The sequence below is a fragment of the Pinus tabuliformis genome, chromosome 1_2, assembly GCF_031772625.1.
Source record: "Pinus tabuliformis cultivar Carrire ecotype Pingquan chromosome 1_2, CPIR1, whole genome shotgun sequence".
In the NCBI taxonomy this organism is placed as follows: domain Eukaryota; kingdom Viridiplantae; phylum Streptophyta; class Pinopsida; order Pinales; family Pinaceae; genus Pinus; species Pinus tabuliformis.
In genome coordinates, this window is record NC_142298.1 from 1,277,067,779 (window position 1) to 1,277,087,204 (window position 19,426).

The following is a 19,426-nucleotide window of genomic DNA, read 5'->3' on the forward strand; positions in this document are numbered from 1 at the left end:
TTACTTCTAAGTTCAAAGAAAAAATGTGGTGTAAGAAAGATTTAACAACTAAAAGAAAATTAAGATATTATAAGGAAGTCATCAACCCCACCCTAGAAGATCAAAAGTATCTCTCTGTTTTAACTAGCTCAAAGAAGAAAATTAATATAGCCAAGATTAGAACGAACTCTGATGAGCTCCATAGTGAAACGGATCATTGGGCAGTTCCTAAAACACCATGGATGGAAAGGTTCTGCCATCTTTGTGAGAATACAAACATTGAGGATGAAAATCACTTCCTCTTAGAGTGCTCCGCGTACAACCACATTAGATCTCAGTTTCAAAATCTTTGTTGCAACACTGACCTTCCTAGCCTTTTAAGTTGTCAAAATTACAGTGAGCTCGGGAGGCTTATCTCCAAGCTTTTTAGGCATAGGAATAAAATCTTAAATCAGACTAATAATTTGTTTCTTTAGGTCCGATAGACCAAAGTTTGGTCTTAGTGGATGTTAACCATCATCAATAAAAATCACTTCATATATAAATAATTTTATAAATATGATGTATATAATAATATCTGGTGTATATATATTAATAATAAAAATCACTTCATATATATATATAATTTTTTTTATAAATATGATGTATAAAATAATAGTTGGTGTATATATATTAAAATAAGATTCAGTGAATGGTTATAAAAAAATAAATTAACAATTAAAAATAAAATATATTAAATGATAATGAAAACAAATATAATAAATAGTAATAAAAGAACCACAAATTAAAAATAGAGTTGTCTCCGTGACTTTTTGGAAGCTTTTTCAGTGTAATTTCTCTAAAATCCGGAATTTATTGAAATTACAAGTTTGATGGTAACCCCTATACAATCGAAGTGCCCTAAGGGGAATTCATATATATAGTCAAACCACTTTAAATAACACAAATTAAAATTTCACCTCAATTTATTTTTGGGAAAATCTAAAAAATCACATTATAAACGAATCCATTAAAAATAAAATATAGTAAATGATAATTAAAAACCCATTATTCCAACTTTTTGAAAATAAGGCTTCATAAATGGTAATAAAAAGTCCATTATTCCAACTTGGCTTACCCTCACACAAGGTTTAAATTCAACCACAACCATAGAAAAAGCCCAATATGATGGTTAAAACGGTCATTCTTGTCATTTTTTTTTTATAAACAATTACCTGGAACCTTATAAACTCAATCTGCAATCTTATTAAAATTTCAATCATTGATAGCCACCTGGAAATTCGTTCAAACAGCACGAAATTCTCTGCCACCGTCCACACCCGGTCATGCCAACCGGACTAGCCTGTGACGTCGGCGCCCCGCTTGACCATACGAAGCGCTGGAACCTTTTTCCATGCGCGACTCCGGATGCATAGAGACCCTGAGGGTTTCTAGAAAACTTTATGACAGATACTCTCAAATTTGCGTCCTGATCGTCATCTCGACCTCCAGTTGTATATACAGACCACGCAGATCGCTCCAGACGTCTCCTATTCTACCGGCATCCGTGCATTTTTCCGTTTATTCAAAATCAGACCAAGGTTGGGGTAATGATTTCACCTAGTTTCGTTTAATTCCTTTTTGGAGGGCTCCTCTTATTCTCATCATAAAGAGTCTGTATTGTAGTGGAAATAGGGGATTAATACTGCGAATTTGGTTTATTCGCAGTCATTAATTGGGGTTTCGAACCCGCAACTTAGCGTTGGATTGGCAATTCTTCCTGTGTATACCCTGGTAATTATATGGCCCCGTTGAATGGTTCGATCTCGTTTATTTTTCGAAAATTTCTGCTTTTAAGGGTTTTGTTGCTGGGATTTATAATTTTGCTACGGCCTTCTGTTATAGTTTGAATCTGGTGCATCTTTAATAAGATTTAACCTGAATAGACTGTTCTGCTGATATAAATCTTAAAAATCTTAGTAGCGGTCCTTCAGATCAGTTCCGTAGCAAAGAATTTGATTGAAGATATCAATATGTTGGAATTGGCCCTTATTTAATTCATGGCTAGTTTACTTCTCAGAGGAAAACAGATGGCAAGCAGAATGAAGGAAGACGAGAGGAATGAGAAGATTATACGGAGTCTTCTAAAGCTTCCTCCCAATCGAAAATGTATTAACTGCAACAGCCTCGTAAGTTCCAGATTTCCATTTTATTTATTGCTTTTCTGCGTGAAAGGTGCTTAGAGAACGCTTCATAGGGTCATGAATGCCGTAGCCCTTGGATGCAATTGCCGGTGGCCTGGTGTTGCAATCTATGCATTTAAGATTTTTTTCCTTATTTAATTTATTAAATTTGGAATTATGCTTCTAATGTTCTGCAGACCTCGGTGTAATTATGGTAATTAAATATTTTACAGTTGATGTATTCCTCTTTTGAAATACTGTTACTGGCTACGATGAAGATTGTTATTTCCTATTTGTTGTCTCGTCGAACAGATTAGTACTAGTTTATGTCTAAAAGTTGTCCTACACTTGAAAAGATAAAATGGCCACACCGTAAAATGAAATGTCCAGAACAGCTAGTCCACACCCTGAATTGAAATGTCCAGGACGGCTGGATTCAATTGTAAATAAAATTTGGGTTTTTTATTCAAATGAATCATTGAGTCATTGTATTTTGTTAATATTAAAATTTTAATAATTATTTATTATGTTGTTTTGCACGAATTGAAAGTTTTGGCTTTCTTTTTTCGAATTTTATATTTTTTGTTTGAAATTTGTAACCGGTTGAACCCTTTTGGCTAAGCGTTCCTAGCTAAACATCAGATCTACCCTGCATTCGCCACGTTTTCATTAATTTAACGAACCTGGTGCTAATTTTCATAAATTTGCTGTGCCTGCCATTTATATAGTCCAACCATTAACTAGTTAGTTTATTAGGACTTGTTTGTTGTTACTGCCAAAACATGATGCCTCATTTACTTCAATTTTGATTTGACATATTACAAATGCTTGCAAACCTTTATCCCGTACATCCATTCTTCATCATACCATACTGGGTTAACCAATGTCTATTTACTCTTTTTTATTTAGATCCCTGGGAAATTTCTGGGACTTTCCCTCGTTTTGAAGATGGTACCTGGTGTAAAGTGGCCTGTGTAGAAATAGTGTACCTGCCCCAGTTGGAACACCAGGGCGAGGTCCACAATACCAGATACTTCACAGAGGCAGCGAGCCTGGTTACTTGACCCCAAGACCTCCTGCTTGTAATTCACTGCGCTCAACCACTTGAGCTAGCTCATTGGGCTAGGTTAACTAGTGTTTGATGTGAGTTTCTCTCAAATTTTAGTGTTAGAAGTTCTAACTACTAGATTGTCGTTTTATCTGCTGTTGCATCTCCACCAAGTACTAGATATGCCTCTCTCATCTAAATAACTGCGTGGTTCAACCTCTTTCTTAGATCTCCAGCAATTCAACTGTGTTAAGTGTATAGTGTATAATAATAGGGAGAACAAGGTTGCTTTGGATGTACATTCATTCATGCAACAATAAATATGGCTAACTAGATTGTTGTCGCTTCATATTGTTACCCCCATCTGACAAGTTGATCAATTTCGATACATTTGTGCATTGATCCTGTCAAATATGCACCTTCTGTTACAGTGAAAGATTCTTAGTCTATTATGGTTACTTGCTAATTTAATCAACAATTTTTTATTTTTCTTATGATTGTAAAAGTTCATCTCTGTTATTCCTAAATCGGTTGCAATGATTTTACACAATGCCTTATTTTATTTTAAGTTACCGTACTTTAATTGTTTACTGCCCATTATTACCGTTAAGATCATCAAATTTATTATTAAATTTTTAGTTTCTTATAAATTTCTGGTTTTCAGGGACCCCAATACGTGTGTACAAATTTCTGGACATTTGTTTGCACGACTTGCAGTGGGATCCAGTAAGTGAATATTTTTTGCTTTTTTGTTGTAAATAATTTTTGATTTTATTTTTTGATGGTGTTAATTCTTTAAAAACAACAGAGGAAAATAAGTTTTAAAACATGATTTGATTTTTGGTGAATCATGAAATTTCTTGTATTTTTAATTCCTTGCTAGATCTAGATAATGGATCTTAACAGTTAGTGGCTTACTAATTTGACCTTTTATTAATGAATTGGCAGTCGGGAGTTCACACATCGAGTGAAATCAGTATCCATGGCTAAATTCACTTCTCAAGAAGTGACTTCTCTTCAACAAGGTGGCAATCAGGTATATAGTGTCCTGTAGACAAACCACCATTCTGCAAAAAATTTAAGATAGAGTGAATCTCTTTAACCTTGTTTGAGAATGATGTGGTTAAGAAATCAAATTTTCAGATAGCCTTCTAAATAGTCATTTACCCTCTTCCATCTTGCAGAAAGCAAAAGAAATATATTTCAAAGACTTTGATCCACAACGTCATCAACTCCCAGACAGCAGGTAACAAATTGTTCATTTTGCAATATATGCACTGAGAGTGCATTTCATTTCAATTTTCATATGCCTGGGAGGCCAACATTCTTTCTTTTGACAATTATTTGTTTGCAGCAATGTTGATAGGCTTCGGGACTTTATAAAGCATGTATATGTTGACAAGAGGTATAGTGGTGATAAAGGCGGTGATAGACCTCCACGAGGAAAAACGGTATGCACTTGATCAGCTAATGCTTGCAAATATTTCCTGTCCGTTTTTTCTCATACTAGAACGTTCCTTATACTTGGAAATCTCTACTTGAAGTGTCATTTATCTTTTTGTGTATTTAAAAAAGAGATTAGAAAGGTATTTCAGATTTGAAGGATTAGCATGCATATTTTCGTAGGGTGATAGAGATGATACCTCTGAAAGTAGGAGACCGGATTCATTTCGGTCAGATTCCCGTAGCCCTCCATACGAAGACGAATATGGAGATCGTCGTTATGGTGATCGTTTTGGATCCGGTGCTCGAAAATTTGATTATGACCGAAGTCGTTATGATGATCGAGGATATGAAGATAGAAGATATGGTTATGATGAGAGAAGAAGTCCGGGTCAATATGAATCTGAGCGAAGCAGATATGATAGAAATGTTCAAGACAATCGACGATATGATGATACCTACAAGAGAAGTCCTACTAATTTTGAAAGTGGCAGTGATAAACGCTTTGATGACAGGTCTGGCAATGGTAGTCAAAACAGGAGATTTGAAGATCGTCGTTATCCTGACACACCTGATAGACGCAGGCCTGAAGAACAGTCACCAAATTATCAGAGAGATTATGATATCAATAGCCCTCCTCCAATCCGTCCAGTGAGGGATATTTTGGGTGATGATGTTCCAACTCTTAGAGTCAGTGATTTTCCTCGAGCAAATGGCAGTAGGGATATTGAAGGATCTACACGTTCACTGGTAAGAATTGATTTCAGTGCTCAGTGACTAGTTTTACCTGATCTTTAATATTTATAAGAATTTTTTGGCTGTTCTATTCCATTTTTCCCACTAATTGAAAATTCCAATCTATAATTATTTTCCTTGAAAATTGCCAAAAACACTATAAAGAATATAAACTCTATTGAAACTTGTAAATTTAAAAAATAAAAGTACTTTCTATAATCTTTTTAGAAACTTTTAGGGGATAATATTCACCATTTGGATGTTCTATTCCAAGTTTTTCTTTGCTAATTGAAAATCCCATTCTATAATTATTTTCCATGAAAATTGCCAAAAATCCTAAAATCATTCAAACTTAATATTTATAAGAATATTTTGGCTGTTCTATTCCAATTTTTTTCCACTAATTGAAAATTCCATTCTATAATTATTTTCCTTGAAAATTGCCAAAAACACTATAAAGAATACAAACTCTATTGAAGCATGTAAATTAAAAAAATAAAAGTACTTTCTATAATCTTTTTAGAAACTTTTAGGGGATAATATTCACCATTTGGATGTTCTATTCCAAGTTTTTCTCTGCTACTTGAAAATCCCATTCTATAATTATTTTCCATGAAAATTGCCAAAAATTCTAAAATCATTTCAAACTTCTAAATTTAAAAAAAAATATAGTTTCTATAAAATATAAAAAATTTTGTGTGGTATAAAATGATTATAAGTTTAGCTTAGTCGTAAAACATTTTGAGGATTTAAAAGATTTGTCAAGGTTTCAGACTTGTTACAAAAACATGATTCCTTAAATTTTTTCCTGTCGATCTTTTAGAAAGTTAAGGTTAAACTGGACACATTTTGCTGTCTAGTTTTGCATTTCTGATGTTTGGCATCTCTAGTCAAATGTGTGAATCCTGGAAATGACAATGCTTTTAATCTGATTAATCAGCCTGAAGCCCGTAGAGAATTCCGGGGCCAGAGAACTGCATCTTCAAGTAGCATGGGATCAGTTGAAGGTAATTCTCCAAACCTGAACAGGGTTAATTCAGGAAGTTTGATAGATTTTAGTGCAGAACCTGAACCTGCCACAGCAACTGCACAACAAGATCCATTTGGAGTGTCTTCAATTACACAACCCTCTACAGCCACCACACAACAAGATCTATTTTCAGTTTCTTCAGTTAAACAGCAATCTACTGCGGCACAACAGGATCCCTTTGTCGTTTCTTCAGTCTCAAAGCAATCTTCAGCTGTACCACAAGTTATTTCGGCAGTTTCACAGCCATCTGGAGCTTCTGCTTCAAACAATGGTGGATGGGCAACATTTGATTTTGCCGCTCCTGCTGCAGCTCCAGTCCCAGTACAATCCCTAGCACCAGTGCCTGCAGCGGCAGCAGCACCAGTACCTGCAGCGACAGCAGCACCAGTGGGGCCAATTGCTGGACAATCAGCAGGGATTATTGATTCTTTCGGAAATGTAAGTAATGCTGGACAGTGGTCAGCACAGTGGTCTGCTACTCCTCAGGTGCAGGGTCCAGCAACATCTGTTTCTGGTGGCAATAACTGGTCTGCATTTCCCCAGTCTGTTCAACCATCCAGTGGTGTATCAGACTCTCTGGTAAGAAGCTCAAACTTTGTGCCCTGCTTTTCTATGGCTCAAGCTTTGGGATGATGATGTTATAAGTCCCTTTTGATTGACCGAGAAAATATGCATTGCAGTCATGGAATACTTTGTTGTCTTCTGCTGCTCCTGCTCCTCCGAAGTCATCCCAAAATGTGCAACCAACTCAACCTGCAACTAAGCCGCCTCTTCAGGGACAAGGGCAGGGACAGCACCCATCAGGAAGCACACAGAATGGAAGGAATGAATTACCAGAGGTTTAAATTCTATAAAAATATGGATACATATTTGTTTGCTGTTCAAACTGATCATGTCTTCCAATCTGACAGTGTTTAATACTTAGATGCTAATTTCTAAATTGCAGGACTTATTTAAGTTACCATATCCAGAACCAGTTTTACATAACACGGGTTTTCAATTGGGATCCCAGTTTGGTGGGGTTTCTGGAGTGCAATATCCTTCAGTAGGAGTGTCTTTGCCGGTATGTAATGTGCGAATTAAGCAAAGATATAGTCATGGCACAATTTGGCATTTAGGGGTCCCTATCTTTGAGAAATCTATTATGATGATGTCAATGATATTTTATGTTTAGTTGCTCTTTGTTTGAATCCATATGGATAATTTTATGATAATTTTATGCAACCAATATTTTTTTTGTGCTACAGGGTCCAGTGCCATATTATAATCCACCTTCGAAATCCACAAACCCATTTGATATTGCAGGCGAACTACCTGCAACACAAGGAAGCACGGTATGTATTTTGTATCTTTTGTGCATCATTGTCATCATTGGATGGCTTTCTGTTGTGTATTTAGGTAATATGCAGAAGAATGCTATATTGTGCTACATGACTTAGTTTCTTTTGCAAGCCATCGCATTTTAAATGTAAAAAACTTGTTGTCCTATGCTGCACTAAAGAGCTGAATGATCCTGGATTTGAATTAGTACTTGTACATGGGCGTGCTTCTAGATCTTGAATTGGTACTTGCATAAAGGACATGCCTTTATTTTTTTGAATTGCTAAGTCACCTGGTCTGAGTTCGTGTTTGAGGTTGGTAACCTTGAAGTTTGACACAAATTCGACAGTAAAATTAAGTGATAAAATGTGATATTAAGTTGTCTATATATATGATAGTAAATTATATGTTTTTGTATTATAACTTTTATAAAATAAGTAAGATATTTAATAAGTTTAGAATTAATTATATATTATAATTTTTCTAAATATAAAAATCAAATTCTTAATATTTATAACTTATAAATATGTCAGAATTTATATATTATTATCACAAGTTATATACATATAAGTTATAATTATAAACAATGGTAGTTGTGTTTATATTATATATACTGTATATTATATTGACAGCCTATGACTTTGAATTCAAGTCTCTGTGTGGAGAACACTAAGTCTCTGCCCTCTTTTGGTGTTTGGAATTGATTTGCAAGTAGTCCCACCCGTGTTCTGCTTGATACAGTATACCTGCCAACTGTGCAGTGTTAGCCTACCAGGTTTTGAGATCTCAGCAAAGTCACTGCTGCAAACTGAGGGTAATTGACTACATCACCCTGGAAAAGGATAAAAACAAATTAGCCCAAACAAAAGGCCTGTTTACAGTGATTTTGCACATTCTTTACAATGTACATCCATAGACAGCCAAACCAAAGCAAACAAAGTATGTCATACGGATGGCTATTCTCTCAGCTTCTCAGCATACAGACTTATTGGATGAGTCATGACACAGGAATTGATGGACGTGAGGTGCAGCAAAGAAGAAATCGAAGTGGAATGTCTCACTGGATGAGTCATGACACAGGAATTGATGGACTTGAGCTGCAGCAAAGAAGAAATGGAAGTGGAATGTAGGTGGCAACTTAGAAGTTTAGAACTTAGGTTTTAAATTAAACCCTAGCTGAACCTAATTGAACAGAAACCAAATTCAAATGAGTTTAATTGAATTCTTAAGGTTTGTGTTGGCCTTGAAGTTCACTTTAAGTGCGGTGAACCTCTACCGAATAATTTCAATTTGGTTTTGAGTTCCAGCAAATATCAAACTTCAATGTTGAAATTTGCCAAAACTGGTGACGTAGATAGGGGGCATGCTTCTAGTGTTATGAATATGGTAAGGAGCCTTGGGGTAAAGTATATTGTTGTAAATGATTTGCTTCATTCTTTTCTAATAGTAATTTTGAATATTTGAAGCAATGGAGATGTATACAAGTTTTCCCTTGGGCCCCCACTGTTCTGTCCTCTCTCAGTAGGCATTGGAGATGAAATGTTGTAACTTGTAACCATTGGCTCCTTTGGAGTGAAATACCATTTTTACACTGGGCCTCCATATGTTCTCAGAACCTCTCTCAGTTTTCATTTGAAGAAATGTTGTAACTTGTAACCATTGGCTCATTTGGAGAGAAATACCAGTTTTTCCCCTAGCCCTTTTATGTTTTCCTAACTTCTCTCAGTTGGCACTGGGAGATGAAATGATGTAAGCAGCTTCTCATTTGGATAGCATATAGCTGGAGTTTTTTGGTTATCTCATTTAGTAGTTGCTTTTCTGTTAGTAACTCATTTCTTGGAAGAGAAGATTTGACATTGGCCATTCAGGTCTGTATTATCTTTCCATCTATTTTCTGTCTTTTGCTTTTTCTTTCTCTTGGACATATTGAGTCGTCCCTTTCTTGTAGTCGCTGAGCTTGCTAGTTTTCAATGAGCTGTATTAGATGGTTGGCCTTACCATGCCTTCTCCGCAAAAGCTTAACCAGAATCATTGGATTTAACAGTTTTATTTTCTAGCCAAGAGGTCATATTTTCACCCTAATTAAATATACCACTTGAGCTCCTGAAGATTTGTAATATTTCAGAGTTCTGCTGTTTGAAAATAAATGAAATTTCTTTGGGGATCAAACTAGATATATTTCCATTAGAGTAATAGGGGAATATAAATTTTATTTGAACAATTAGAACTGGTGATGAGTCTGATTGTTCCTGCAGATTTATGACTTTCCAAAGGATTACTGTTGGATTTGGACAAAATTGAATTTTCTGTAGGGTTCGACCTTTGGAACGTTACAGTTAGTAAGATTAATCTGATTGTATTTTTATGCATTGTCTCAACAGTGGTTCTTTTGTGATCTGAAACCTGGTTGAGTCAATGAAATGATTATGCATTTTTATCCTAGTCAAGTGTTTTATGGGAATAGCGGACAATATTCTTACTCTTTCTGCTTTGGATTTTGTCTTTTCCAAATATTGAGAAATATTATTTATTTTCTAACTATTGTTAATGCTAGGATTTGTCATGCTTCATGTGCTGAGATTGCTTGGTGTCTAAAACTGTTATGCAGTTTCCAAGCATGGGATCGTTGCAAGCTGCTTTGCCGATTTCTAACACAGCTCCTTTGGCTGCACCTGGTTCTGGTCACGGGGCCTTTAATACCCAATGGACGCCATCTATGGCACCAAGTCCCTATCAACCAGCTGCTTCTGGTAGGTTATCCCTGTGTTATTTTTTATTTGTTTAAATTAAATCTTGTCAAATATTCAATGCTCTATGCAGTGCAATTGTACTCTTACTTTTGATTCATATCTTAAATTCAAGAGTGTTTTAGGCAGTTATATTAATTTAATATCGTCCCAAGCTTTACCTCTTTTTATTTGACTAATTGTATGATGGTTCCTGGGTTTGAATTTGTATGCAAAAACAGTATTTCCATGTTGAAGTGCCAACCTAGAGACGGAATACTTTCTATTTGTTTAATGCATTTGTAGATCATTTTTATTTCATGGCTAAAGACCCAGATGCAGGAAAAACCAATTAAAATTTAATGGATTTAAATTTGTTTGATAGGGTCTTATGTACTTGAAGTTGGTGGATTTAGTCTTCTGGGGTCTGTTTTTGTTGCCAGCTATGGTATAGTGTATGAAGTGTTCTGCCCTTCAGGCAGTTGGTTTTGTTGAAGTATCTGATTGGTGATTGTTGCTTTTTTATTTTTATTTTTTATTCTCTGTTCTGTATAGCAAACCACAGATTCGATTAGGATACCCCCTGTTATATATATGAAAAATGGATCTATAATAGTATGTACTATGTATTTCCTCCTAACTAACTAGCTAATATAAAAATGGATTTGTATTACTTTAGTTTTATGACCTCCTTTACTGAAAAGTTTGTTCTAGTCCTTATATTTTACAAGTTTCAACTTTCCATTTTATTTTTTTGTTCTAATTCAAGCAGATTGTTTTATTCCTATCATATATTGAGATATAGACTACACAGGACCATATTATTATATGATGATAATCCATTCATTCAGTTGAATTTTCTAGGTCAATTAGGCATCAACTTTCTTGTAGAATTAGCATAGCTTTGATCTCCTTTGGTAAATTAACCAAGTTCATTTGTTGTGTTATAGGATGCGAACATAGGAAAAGGGTTTTTATTTTTGTTGTGGATTTGAGGATGCCTATTTGCATTTGGTTGTAGATGGTCTCCCCCAATCTACATCATGTTAATGTCTACCAAAATAATCAAGTTCATTTGTTGCGCCTTATAGGATGCAAACTTAGGAAAAGGATGCATTTTTTGTCTTTGTTGTGGATTTGAGGATGCCTATTTGCATTTGGTTGTAGATGATGCCCCCAATCTATATCATGTAATGTCTACCTTTCCCCTTAGTGTGAAACAAACAATGTCCTCTTAAGAAAGAATAAAAACTAGTTGATATATATAATATATTACACTCTATCAATGATTTTAAAAAATATGAATGCCCATTATTCTTGTATAAGATATAGTATAATAGTTAGATCTCTCTCTCTCTCTCTCTCTCTCTCTATATATATATATATATATATATATTTTTTTTTTTTTTTATTCGATCTGAATTATCTTTATATTCCATATGAGGAATATGCATGTTTCGACGCTTGATGGAATTTGTTAGAAAAAATACTCATATGAGCTCAACATGTCACATGTAGAAATTGAACCTAGGTGGGTAGGACGACAACATATTTATTGTATTAAGCCTTCTGTGATCCATATCAGAATTTTTGAGAAAAGTTTTTGGCAATAATCACATCAAAATTCATTTGTCGATGCGTTTCGAACCATCAAGTGTGGTTCATTGTCAGGACAAGATAAAGAATCAGATCATGGTAACCAGTTAAATAGAGAGACCGACCATTCAAACCGCTATTTTTTACCTAAATAAACGGCTACATTTGACTGCGCTTCAACAGCAAAAGACTGGATCAGGAGAGAGGGAGATAAGTTTATTTATTTATTTTTATTTTTATTATTCATTTATTTATTTGTTTATTTATTTATTTTCTATTTTTTAACTAAATCGTTTATCTAGTTTAATATAAAACCATATTTGTTCTAAATTCTATGTTTAATAAAAACAAATTAAAGAACTATTAGTTAAAAGATATATATATATATATATATATATATATAAAAGAATATACATGCTTACAAAGAAAATCTTATATTTCTCAACCACCCAAGTTAGACCCAATTGACAACTCTCTCTCTCTCTACACACACACAACCCCCAAGGGATTGCTTAATTGGCTTGATCCTTTTTGCCTAGGTCACGAGACACATTCTCACTGAATCTTGTGAGGCTACTTCTTGTTATTGTGGCTGATAGTTAATACTACGTAGGGAAGAGAGGAAATTAGTAGAATGGTGTTGGAAAGGTTTCAAATTCCTAGGTACAGTAGGCCTACTTAGTTTTTTTGGTTTTCTAGTTACACTAATTAGGAAAGATGTTGACCAATGCCTAGTGTACCATAAATAAGGGATTGAGAAAAGGTGTTTTTAGGTTTCAAAAGACTTTCAAACTCTAACCAACCAGGTTGGTAACTTAGGCAAGTGTCTATGTTCTATTAAGCCTAATGTTGATAGGGAGCCTATGGCTTAGCCATTAATATGCATGGATGAAACTGTATTTAGAAGAGTTATTCTAGAAGAATGATTGATACAGTCATTGTTCTTGTGCTTCCACTCTTATGTTGGGTTTTAATACTTAAATGGGAGAGAGTTTGCAATGAGGCATTCATTTTTATCAACAGTAAAATTGTACGAGCCCTTCAATTTCAAAATTTCCTTAATTGTTCTTTGGATATCGAATCCTTATGTTCCAAGGAAAAAATTTCTTGAATCATCTTGGTGCCTAACTTGAATAACCTCAAGATTGGTAACCAAGGATTATCTACCCATGTCGGGAGGGGGGGGGTTGACATTATTAGTGAAACTAGGAGATTGTCATAACAAATGCTCATTCTAAAGAGGTTGAACCTAAGTCTAACAAAAAATGTGTTCCGAAATGATTCCTTAATCATCTTAGGAGCTGGAATGATTAGCATATATTGAAGGTTAATGCCATCTCAACGCTTCTTCCAAAGGGAGAACCTCTAAGTGAATATTGTTCCTCGGGGATTTTCAAAGCCTTGTATCTCTCAAAAGGAAATTATGATTCATTTTCCAGGCAAATCTGTCCCTTGGTTATGGACATCATTTATCCCCATGCCTTCCCCATCTTATGTCTGGCAACACAAGTCCCAATCATAGTTATCAGAGCTGGACCAGTCATTGAACCGGTAGAACCCTTAGACCTGGAACCGGTCAGAACCGTACGAAAACTGGTAAAACAACTGGATCAAAAAACCAGTCAACCTAGAACACATAAAATATTCAAATTTTAAAGAAAACCATATATATTCATGTGCATCCATATGAATCCAAACCATTTAGACACAAATAACCAAAAGTTCCCATTTATATAGCATGTCAGGGTGCACATAACCAAAATAGCACCGAGTGCAATCCATTTCTAAACCAAAAATACATCAGCAAACAAGCTCCACATGGCCTATAGCATTCAAAAAAAACTATGCTACAATAAATACCTACATATCATCAAAATCATTGCTTATATTGGGATCTCCCTCATCAATATCACCTTCTAAGTATTAAAATAAGATACAAAAATCATAGCATGTTAAGTCAAGATTTTGTTTGAGTGATGAGTATTTTTTAGTAGGCTCATGATAGAGGAGTTCAACAACCAATGCCTCTAACTTCAAGGTACATAGAGGGCTTGGTGCTCTTGATTAAATACTAGTTCCATACCTTCGTACATGAGAAAATCCAACGTAGCGTTGCAAACCCTAATCCCCCCAATCCTAAAATCCTGGAAAATTGTTAAGTCTGCTGGATTTTGAGTGAGATCTAAAATTCTACTTTTTCCATATGAAATCCAATGAGGTCAAAACCACTTTCAAACATCCGGAGGCATTTCATGGTAATGTTAAAAATTTAAGTAAAATGATGAAAATGAAAGATAAAGGAGAATGTAAATTTAACTGACATTCTCCTTTATCTTTCATTTTCATCCTTTTATTCTAAGAATTTAACTTTACCATGAAATGCATAGCAATAGTAGGGCCATATGCTTGAATGTTAAGTAGCTTCTGGCTAGTGCCCAACTAAGACAAACATTAAAAGAAAAAAGAAACAAAAAAAGCAAAAAAAGCCCTACATGGCCTTATTGTACTGAATCGGACAAAATTGGTTCAAGTCACTGGTTCGAACCAGTTTTTGCCTCAAAACCTGAACCGGCCGGTCCGGTTCGGTCCTCATAACATTGCTTTATACTTGAATATGATTTTTATAGGAGCAACGTTGCACATCAACTTTCATTGCCTTTCACCTATTTGTGTTCAATAGTTGGACATTAATAAAATTATCTTATCTTGGCAATGTTTTTGACAACCTCAAATTCCTATATTCAATGAACTAAAACTATGTGCTTTAGGAAAATTTGCAGGGAGCCCCTAAACTTGGTTTGACAATTTTTCGGTGATCTTCGATACAACTAGACCAAATATTCAAATTATTTAAAATCCCATTTACCTATCAAGCTTACCAAGCAGCTTTGACAATGGGTACCTTAGAGACTATAAAAAAAGAACTATATATGGATCTCCTAATCGATGTTTTTTGCTGCTCAAAATTGAATATCTACTTTATTCCTGACTTTAAACACCACCTATAGGCACGCAGAAGAGACTCCCATAGCATTTCTCTCGGCCAATTTTAAAGGAAAGAGGCCTTCACATAGTTAATTGGGAGTCTAAAGTAGATTCAAACTATTCTTTGATAGATAAGATCTATGGCCCAAAACCATGAAACAGAGTAGTGCAATGGTAATGGGAGTCTAAAGTAGATTCAAACTATGCTTTGATAGATAAGATCTATAGCCTAAAACCATGAAACGGAGTAGTGCAATGGTAATGTATAAACATGAAAGCACTGCTGAGAACATTAATAAAAAAATTTCCAGTGGGGGCAGGCACAACTGGGGATTTTGAATGACTTGTGATCCTCCTTAATGGTAAGAAAATAGTCCAACAAAATGCCCATTTGTAATCTACCCTTCATTTGGTTCAAGAAATGGGATGCCTATGATCTTTCGCTTTGCTGACCTTGCATTCTATAGATAGCCGTTTGCCTATGCCACCATGACATATTAAGCTGGTGAGTGAATGTATCAATAATGTCATATTTCCTAAAGTTCGACTAGAAATGAAGAAAAATGCCCTACATTCTAGTCTCATATTGCTTCCATCCAACTAATTAATGTGTCTTACCTTAACCAACCAATTTTTGCTTTATTGTACTAAGGTTTACTACTATGGTGAAGGTTAACCACATAAGAATAACATTTTATGGCACTTCAAAGGGTCAACTAGTCAGTGCCGACTCAATCAGGCCAACACAAGAGCAGGTTGTGGGACCTTACCTGCTCCATCATTTGTTCTAAGACCTTTCAAGACCTTTGCTGCCAAAGGTTTGAATTTGTTAACTGTCAGGCATGTGAGGGCATTGACAAAAAGGGTCTCCACTGTTCTCAGGAAATATGGGCCAAATCATGATGCTTATAGCATGGCCGAAATGAATGGCCATTTCACATGGTTGTATAGGACTTTTTGAAGTCGCTTTCAATAAAATATAGTTTTGGTCGATGACTCTAGCCCATTCCTAGACAATAATAATATTGTGAACGATTTATTGACTGTGGATTAATCTTTTCTGTTCTGGCCTAATGATTTGGGTGAATAAGTGTCTGTCATATAAGGTCAATGCTGTGGCTAGGATCTTGTAGGAGACATTAGAAATAACAGTTGGTCTTCAATTGGAGTCGAGCTCATGGGTGAATTTGATATTGCCTATGTTAATTAACTCCCTTGAGAGAATGCTTTGTGATGTTTTTTTTGTTAACTTGGAAGAGGCCGAGCCCTGTAATCCAAAATGGCCATATAGAACTCAAATAGGAAATTCTCTAGATCCAAAGTCTTGTCATTGGCCAACTTCGACAAGGCTGGATATAGTGTGTTCAAAGTTGGCAATCATCGTGCATGAAATTTTGGGGCTTTGACAACATACAATGCATTTCAGTGCATGGACACGCTATGTGCTTTAGTTAGTCCTTTGAATAAAACACAATATTATAATGGTTGACAAATTCCTTATCTAGTTTGTCCTGGCTGCTTGTATTATCCAGGTTTTTAGTAGAATCTTGAAAGCAAAAATATTCTGCCTTGAGATAATTCTTTGTGATGGTTTTTTTTGTTAACTTGCAAGAGGCCGAGCCCTGTAATCCCAAGTGGCCTAATAGAACTCATATAGGAAATTCTGTAGATCCAAAGATTTGTCATTGGCCAACTTCGACAAGGCTGGATATAGTGCGTTCACAGTTGGCAATCATCACGATGAAATTTTGGGGCTTTGACAACATACAATGCATGTCAGTGCATGGATACGCTATGTGCTTTAGTTAGTCCTTTGAATAAAACAGAATATCATAATGGTTGACAAATTCCTTATCTAGTTTGTCCTGGCTGCTTGTATTATCCAGGCTTCTTGCAATAGAAACTTGAAAGCAAAAAATATTCTGCATTGAGACAATGGTTTTGCTCCTTAAAATACTCTATTTGCCTTTGTAGAAGTTGGATGATGAGAAGTCCAGGTTAGAGGAGTATAGTTTTGTGCATGTTGGGATCATGCAGATTGAGTTTGAACTGTCTATTTGGCTGCATATTTTTAACATCGGCTGACTATGTTGTTATTTTGCAGGATTATACATGGGCCAGCAGGTGTCAAATGCTTTTTTGCCAAAAGCGTAAGTCTTTCCTTCAAGGCCTGGTGGAATGAGATCTCATGTTAGGATGATTTTCAAGTTTTTGGTGAAGTGTTTCAACTTTATCACGTATATCATCTGGTTATAATGTTTTTTGTTAATAAAATGTGACCTCAAACATTCATAATTTTTACAGGCAATCTGGGGCAACACCTCCAATTACTAGTTTTCCGTCTGGTTCATTTCCCAGCGATGACCTCTTCTTCAATCTTGGAGCTTCTCGGCTGTCTTCTCAAAGTTCACTCCCTTCAGTTGGTGGTAACCCATTTGGTTAGAATCATGGTGGAGACATGGAGTTTTTTTTCCTTGGAATGGAAATATAAATGGGTTGGACAACTTGCTGCTACTTTCCTGTTGCGAGGACCATGAGATTTTTGTATTAATGATTGCACCTAGGCGATTCCCCAAGTAGAGTTACTCTGAATTTTGCGCCATTTGGGAAGTCTTGAGGTGAAATTCGATCTGAATGCAAGCAGGGGTGGAAATCATATAAGATTTTGCAGTGTGCAATCATTTGTTCCATTCAAGGCATTGGTCCAAATGTTTGCATATATTTCATCCCGATTCAAATACAGTATATATGAATAATTTGTTTAGTTCTCGTGGAGTTACATGTTGTACCTAATGGCATTAGAAGATGCAAACAAATCGAGAGAATATTATTTAGCCTAAACATATATATTCATTTGTATTGGCAGGCCTCAGATTCAGGCCTACCCATTGCCCGCTAAATGGTATTAGGGTACACTCTGAGGCGTGTGTGTACAATCGTCTGTTTTTTATAGGTTATTGACGTGAATTTGTTAGATGGAGCAGTATTTTCACTTGGCCGTGTGGCATTTGGAGGCTAAGGTTTTTTAGCCAATCATTACTGTTTGCTTGTATTTAGTCTTTTAACGTTTCTTCAAATATTTTTTTAATGCTTTGTACTTGTTTGAATAATGTCCATCTGGTGTATATTTTATACGTGGCTTGCTGTGCAAGTTTGGACATTTATCTATCCTGTGAATGTTTTCGCCACTTGCAGATCTGGCTTCTGTTTCTGATAGTCTGGTGGTGTTCTGTGGTTAAATTCTGAACTTCTTTACCCTCCATAAAAGTAATACTCTGAATTGTTTGGGAACGGATGACTTCATTATTCACATTTTGTATATTACAATAGGTTAAGACAACTACTTGGAGTCCAACATTTATTTATCTCAGGGTTTGTGTCATTTGCACATGGTGCTGTTTGAATCTATTGAAAAAAGTTATAGTTTGAATCCTTTTTCAATTAAAATCGTACAAATATAATCTAGCCTTATTTTACAACATTGGGCAGACTGGCTTGTGCCCTTGTCAGTCTTGATGCCAATTTGTATGCGGATTCCCATGGAGCATGTATTGTGTTGTATTTCTGAGTTACAAGGATCACAATGATCACTTCCACATGACTCTATGTCGAGGCCACTTTCTCACTGAATATTTTATTATTTCGTCTTTCCTTCCTGTAGCAACTCGGTGGTTGAACTTACTGAGCATTTTCTTTTAATTATGAAAATGTTTATTTGTTGATTAGCATTCTAGCTCTATGTTGATCAGATATTCAGCAATTGTCCCTGCTAAATTCCGTAGGACCCTCGTCGGAGCAATATTTGTGGGAAATTGCAAAATAATAAACGATTTTGAAAGATAACAAAAACCAAAATGCTAGTACATGTTTACGGAACCTTTAACTTAGTAGATTCCTCTTGTTGTGTAGGCTAGATATTCAATCGTTTTCATTTTATTTTTATTTTAATATTTGCAGAAATTGTAATATAATAAACAATTCTGACAGAACAAAACCAAAGTGTCAGTACATATTTGCGGAACTTTCAACTCGTTAGATTCCTCTCGCTCTGCAAGGCTAGATGTTCAGTCATTTTCATTTTATTTTTATTTTGATATAATAAACTATTTTGAAAGATAACCAAAATGTCAGACCATATTTGCGGAACCTTTTTAAACTTCTGTGCAGGCTCTAGATGTTCAATGATTTTCAATGGATGAATAGTTTTTATTTTATGCGCATTCACATTGTCATTTTATTTTTATTTGTTAGTGGATGCATCCAGTATGTTTTTTTTTTCTCTGTAAAAACTATCTAAGTAATATATTATATGTACAAAAAGATTACAAACTGCATGACATGCCCTCCAGAGCCTGAAGAGTAGCCCTGGGACTCCTGACTGTAAACCTTATAGCTCCCTCGC

General features: G+C 35.3%; 1 protein-coding gene across 3 annotated transcripts; it reads left to right on the plus strand.

Moving 5' to 3' along the window:
* The first annotated feature begins 1,366 nt into the window (after nt 1-1,366).
* LOC149210891 (uncharacterized) lies at nt 1,367-17,998 on the plus strand. Of its 3 annotated transcripts, none has more exons than XM_089396812.1 (15): nt 1,367-1,565; nt 1,687-1,752; nt 2,039-2,147; nt 3,854-3,915; nt 4,138-4,225; nt 4,374-4,435; nt 4,544-4,640; nt 4,816-5,382; nt 6,308-6,976; nt 7,078-7,236; nt 7,344-7,460; nt 7,645-7,731; nt 10,326-10,467; nt 17,129-17,174; nt 17,329-17,998. In XM_089396812.1, the coding sequence occupies exons 3-15, from the start codon at nt 2,049-2,051 to the stop codon at nt 17,465-17,467; spliced, it is 2,334 nt and encodes a 777-aa protein (XP_089252938.1). In that variant the 5' UTR covers nt 1,367-1,565; nt 1,687-1,752; nt 2,039-2,048; the 3' UTR covers nt 17,468-17,998. The 3 variants fall into 3 exon arrangements, with proteins under 3 accessions (XP_089252938.1, XP_089252939.1, XP_089252940.1); XM_089396813.1 differs by having other exon boundaries at nt 1,367-1,559; nt 1,645-1,752; XM_089396814.1 differs by having other exon boundaries at nt 1,367-1,559.
* Nucleotides 17,999-19,426: the final 1,428 nt, after the last annotated feature.

Excerpts from the sequence above, each read along its gene's own strand:
- LOC149210891 (XM_089396812.1), top strand. The coding sequence starts at position 2,049 with ATGGCAAGCAGAATGAAGGAAGACGAGAGGAATGAGAAGATTATACGG. Across the intron at positions 4,436-4,543 it reads CATCAACTCCCAGACAGCAG|CAATGTTGATAGGCTTCGGG; the intron begins GTAACAAATTGT and ends ATTTGTTTGCAG. Across the intron at positions 7,461-7,644 it reads CAGTAGGAGTGTCTTTGCCG|GGTCCAGTGCCATATTATAA; the intron begins GTATGTAATGTG and ends TTTGTGCTACAG.